The sequence below is a fragment of the Penaeus chinensis genome, chromosome 1 (genome assembly GCF_019202785.1).
Source record: "Penaeus chinensis breed Huanghai No. 1 chromosome 1, ASM1920278v2, whole genome shotgun sequence".
Lineage (NCBI taxonomy): Eukaryota > Metazoa > Arthropoda > Malacostraca > Decapoda > Penaeidae > Penaeus > Penaeus chinensis.
In genome coordinates, this window is record NC_061819.1 from 39,786,338 (window position 1) to 39,791,337 (window position 5,000).

The following is a 5,000-nucleotide window of genomic DNA, read 5'->3' on the forward strand; positions in this document are numbered from 1 at the left end:
AATCCAACATCGAGTTCACCATTGCCCAGAAGCCAATTGTAAGGCAAAGTATAGAAAAATGTTAAGATTAAAGCAACACCAAAAGAATGCACACCCAAATAAACCATTTAGATGTACAAAGTGTGTTGCAATATTTTGCAAGGAATCAGAACTCGAGAAGCATCAGGAAGCAAAGCATCCACGCGTTCCCAGTGATGAGGAAGAGGGTAGTTCAGAGGAAGAGGAAGAAGAAGAGGAAGCTGATGAAGAAGAGTATGAGAAGAAAAGGGATGATGATCCAGTCAGTAAAGATCATGTTAAAAAGAGAGAGAAGGAGAAGGATAAGGATGAGGATGATGATGATAATGAAGAAATGAGCTCTCCCACAAAGCGGAGAGCTAGATGTGTACCAATATCCTACAAAGAACCTGATGATGAGGAGGATGTAATACCAGTGAAAAAGGGCCAACCCTTTAAGAATGTTGTTGTAAAGCCAACCACTCCTGAGAAGAAGGACATCCAGAACAAGGCCATACCAGACAGAAGAGGAAGTATTGACAAGAGAAGTAAACTCTTGAAAAGGAGCTGTGCTGATTCTGATTCAGTGGAAGAAGCAAAACCTTCTGTCCCTTCTGAAAACGATAGGAAAATAAGACCTACTTCCAATAATTCCAGTGACAAAAGTGTTGGCCAAGAGGATAAAAAGATTACAAAAGGACAGGAACAAAAATTGGACAAAAAGATTCCACCACAAACAAAAGTTCTGCCAGCCAAAGAAATAGTTTCCAAACTTGACTCACCACCAACACAGAAGGTCAAATCAGGCAAAAAGATGCAGCAAAAGCAAGTAGTACCTGGTAACAAAAAGACTAAAGTGAACCTGAGCTGGACAGCCGCTCTAAAAGCCCAAATCCGTGCTGCAAAATCAGCTTCAAAAGGCTCATCGAAAAAGAAGAAAAACAGTTCATCAGAAAAGGGATTACCCAAAGTGAGACGGAGACCAAGCAGTAGCTCAGGTGGTCAGTTGACTTCTCAGAATATGGACTTCCCGTACGGACACTCACAGTCACAGGATTCTCTCTCATGCCAGGGTTATTTTGTAGGGGAGGACTCCATGTTCAGTTTAGATGACAGCTCTCAGATGGACATCATGGGAGACTATTATGGTGCACATTATCCTCCAAGTGAAGAAATTAGTGACTTTGTACCTGAAGATGATGAGAGTGGACCTGCAAAAATTATAGGCTTTGATTCCTTTTAATTGCTCCATGCATAGCCCATTACGCAGATGATACCTCACATGACAAAGGGTGTTGTATAGTGCAATATTGGTATTTGTATATAATGCATCAGTTAGTGCGGATGTAGGTGTATGTGTAGTGTCTTGAGTACTTATTCCTGTGAAAAACTCCACAGTGTGTGACCAGTCATAATTATGTTCTTATATTTTTTGAATGTGAGGCAGAAGGAAAAGCTGTGTTTAAAAAGATATCTTTTTATATGGTGAAAAATTTAGAAGATGCATAAGATATGGTCTTCACTTTCCTTGGAAACATTGTTTGAGGATAGTTACTGTGAATATGTATTTTGCATTTAAACTTCCCAGAGCAAAAGGAAAGAAAAAGAAAAATGGAAAAAACTGCTCCTGTTTAGTCTGGTACAGATGAACGTGTGTGTAAATATTATTGATGTACAAGTCCTAGATTGCTGCTTATTATTTATGACTGTATTTGGTATTTTGTAAATCTTGAATAAGGGTGTTAAGGAATGAGCAACAGTTTTATCCCTTTTGTCCAATGTTTATTGACAGATATTCTTTGTAATGGTGTTGGAGGTAAACTAAAGGTTATCACATTTTTTGGGGTGAAAACTGAGGATATGTATGTGCTGACAATTAATTGTGCCTGCAGGCATGGTTACCCACATCGCGGAGTCTCCTGAGCCCCAGAATTCTTCGAGCCTACTCATGGAGGAGACTGCCTCATCCTTGTCACCCAGAATGGAACAGGTTCGAAGGAGGGTGAGGAATGTCGGTCGTGTGATTAGAATGAAGAAGGTATGTGAACATTGTGGTATGGCATTTAACAAGTCCCACAAATATATGCAGCATCTGCGCACACATAGGCCTCTACAGCAGTGTGATAAATGCAACTTCAAAACTAAAGATCTGAAAAGATTTAGGAACCATCAGATATCCCACAAAAAGGAAAACCCAGAAGTGAAATGCAATCTATGCAATGAGCTGTTTGCCACAACCACCACACGGAGGATACACAAGAAGAAGATTCATAAGGTCTTTGAATGTAAGTACTGCTGTAATGACTATAAGCTTGAGGAAGAGATGATCAGTCACATGACAGAGAACCATGGCCACATTAGAGATAGGCCTGGTTATCTCACTGCAAGGGAAATGAAGAATGTCAAGCCCGTCAACATTTTTGTGGACCCCCCATCTCCAGGAGGGAAAAGTCAGTTTGTGTGTCGACTCTGCAACAAAGAAACAAGGAACAAGTACCAGCTAAAAATACATATTGCTCAACATTTAGGGGTCTCTAGCAGCAAGATCAGTGATGATTTTCTAGTTACACAAGATGTCGAGCAATTCAATAGAGATGGTGGTTCTGTCTCCTCTTTTGGCAGTGATGATAACACTGCTGATGGTCCAAAGCCTGGGCATTCAGATTATTTATTTCCTCAGTATATGTCTGTGAAAAGAGAACCTGGAAGTGCTCTTGAAGATGGTTTTGAGCATAGAGGAACAAGTGCAGATACTCCAAGTTTTGTCTCCATGAGGTCTGAAACTTCGAGTATATCATCTGTCACGTATAACTCTGACACATCTCCAGCAGCAACCATGCAAGATCTATTTCCATTGACAACAAACAGAGCTGAAGAAATTGATATTGATGATACCCCACTTCTTCAGAAACTCTGGCTTAAAGAGGAACCAGAGTCTTGGAGTGATAGCCAAAACACTTTATTGAATGATAGTTCTGGTGTTAGATGTGGTGTTTGTGATATTCATTTCCTGGATATAGAAGAATTGCATAACCATGTTCTTACATCACACAATAAATTAATTTACAGATGTGGTCAATGTGAACAAATTTTCCCAAAAGCAGAAGACTTGTTTAAGCATACATTAACAGAACATGGCAAAGCTGCCTGTAGAACAAAACCAGAAAATTTGGTAAAACCATCACAACTAGAGCTCAGTAAAATACATACAGTTCTTCCTGAAAATAAACACACGCTACCAGCTTTTTACTGTGAAATTTGTAGAGAATCGTTTAAGAGTGCTAAAAGGCTGCGGAATCATGAGAAAGTAAAGCACCGGAAAGTTTTCACTTGCCAAGCATGTAATGTGACACACTACCAGAGCACAAAAATGATTAGACACCAAAAACAATGTCATAAAGACATGTTTCGATGTCGATACTTCTGCATGGCTCTCTTTGAAACAGAGGCAGAACGTTCAGTTCATCATTTGAAAGTTCATAATAAGGATGATACCAAGGTAACTTGTCCATACTGTAAAGTAGAATATCAGTATGAAGGAAATTTAATGAACCATCTCGACAAGTGCAAAAATTGCCCACCAGATAAAAGGCCTGCCCATGTTTGTGGGAACTGCAATATTATGTTTCCTAGCATTGAACACTATAATGTTCACATCAAAAACTGTAGACCATGCAAAAAAGATTCTGAGAAGACTAAAGCACAAAATGAAGACAAAAGGAAACACAAAGAAACTGTTTGTGGTACGTCAAGTAAAGAAGATCTGATTGAAGTTGATCCTTTACAAGATGCTGCTCCCAGAAATGATGCAATTCCAGAAGTACCAGTTAACAAAACGAAAGAAGGTAATGTATCAGTCATTGAGGATGTTTTAATGATAGATCCTTTGTCTGTTGCAGATGTACCCAGAGGGGAAAGAAAGATATCCGCAAAGAAACGGTTGATTCCATTAACAAGACATACAAGTAACTCTAAGGAAGTAACAGAAGGGAAATTTGAAAAAGTAGGGCAACCACGTACAAAAAAATCCAGTAATTCAGATCTAGTTCATGACGTTCCTCACAAATGCATTTATTGTCCACACATATATGAAAATCAGACTTTTGCTATAGACCACATATTAGCTTGTCACAAACACTTACTGACTCGAATGATTAAAGAGCCTCAGATTTGTGAGATTTGTGGTTCTGTTTTCAAAAATCAGTTGTGTTTTTGCAAGCATATATCAAGGCATTATAATGACTTAGAGATGTGGGAGGACTTGGTGCCTCACAACATACTAGAGATGGTTAAATGTAGGAGTTTTTGTTGGATTTGCAAAAGTAATCTTAGGGGCAAGCTCAAAAATCACACAAATATGAGAAACAATAACATAGACAAAATTTTTTCGGTTAAAAAACATGAAAAAGTTGAGCAGCCATTCCATTGTTCCAAGTGCGGAGACAAATTTGCTACTAGAGCAAGATTTTGGAAACATTTGAAACGGCATCTTTTAGCTCTTCCCAAAACACTGAAATGCTCGGAAAATGTTCCCACTCCATCCAAAAAAGGCAGTAGGAAAGGGTTTGATAAATCTCTTGAGTGTAGTGAATGTTCTTTGCGGTTCCACGACAAAGATGAACTCTATAACCACTTGGCACTTCATTTTATTCGGGCTTATGATGCTAACAAGAGTACATCTGGTGAAAGTTCTAGTGAAAGTGATGAATGTGAGACATATCTAGAGGCAGAGAGTGATGGGAATGATTCAGAAGAGGAGTCAGATACTTATGAAAGTTAGTAGGCCTAGAACAGGGTCAAAATACACACAAATTTACACACACTGTAACTTCTAAAATGTACAATTGGTTATATTCAAATTAAAGTACACTCCTGTAAAGAGGTTTCATATATTTGTGTGTGTGTGTGTGTGTATGTTTTGTTTGTGTGTTTGATTGGTTAAACATGTATACTGAAATACATGCCATACCCATGTTCAAACCCAGCGCACGCATGCCTATGCA

At 38.8% G+C, this 5,000-nt stretch overlaps 1 protein-coding gene across 3 annotated transcripts in view; it reads left to right on the forward strand.

Annotated features, from left to right (window-relative positions):
• The window catches only part of LOC125025017, a 70,299-nt gene that overhangs the window by 29,177 nt on the left and 36,122 nt on the right, over positions 1-5,000 (forward strand). For all 3 annotated transcript variants that reach the window (XR_007114869.1, XM_047612860.1, XM_047612872.1), the window contains exon 4: positions 1,890-3,842. Coding sequence is in view for 2 of the 3 variants with exons in the window: in XM_047612860.1 (XP_047468816.1) it covers positions 1,890-3,842 (1,953 nt within the window). In the remaining variant the exon portion in view is untranslated. The remainder of the gene's footprint in view (positions 1-1,889; positions 3,843-5,000) is intronic.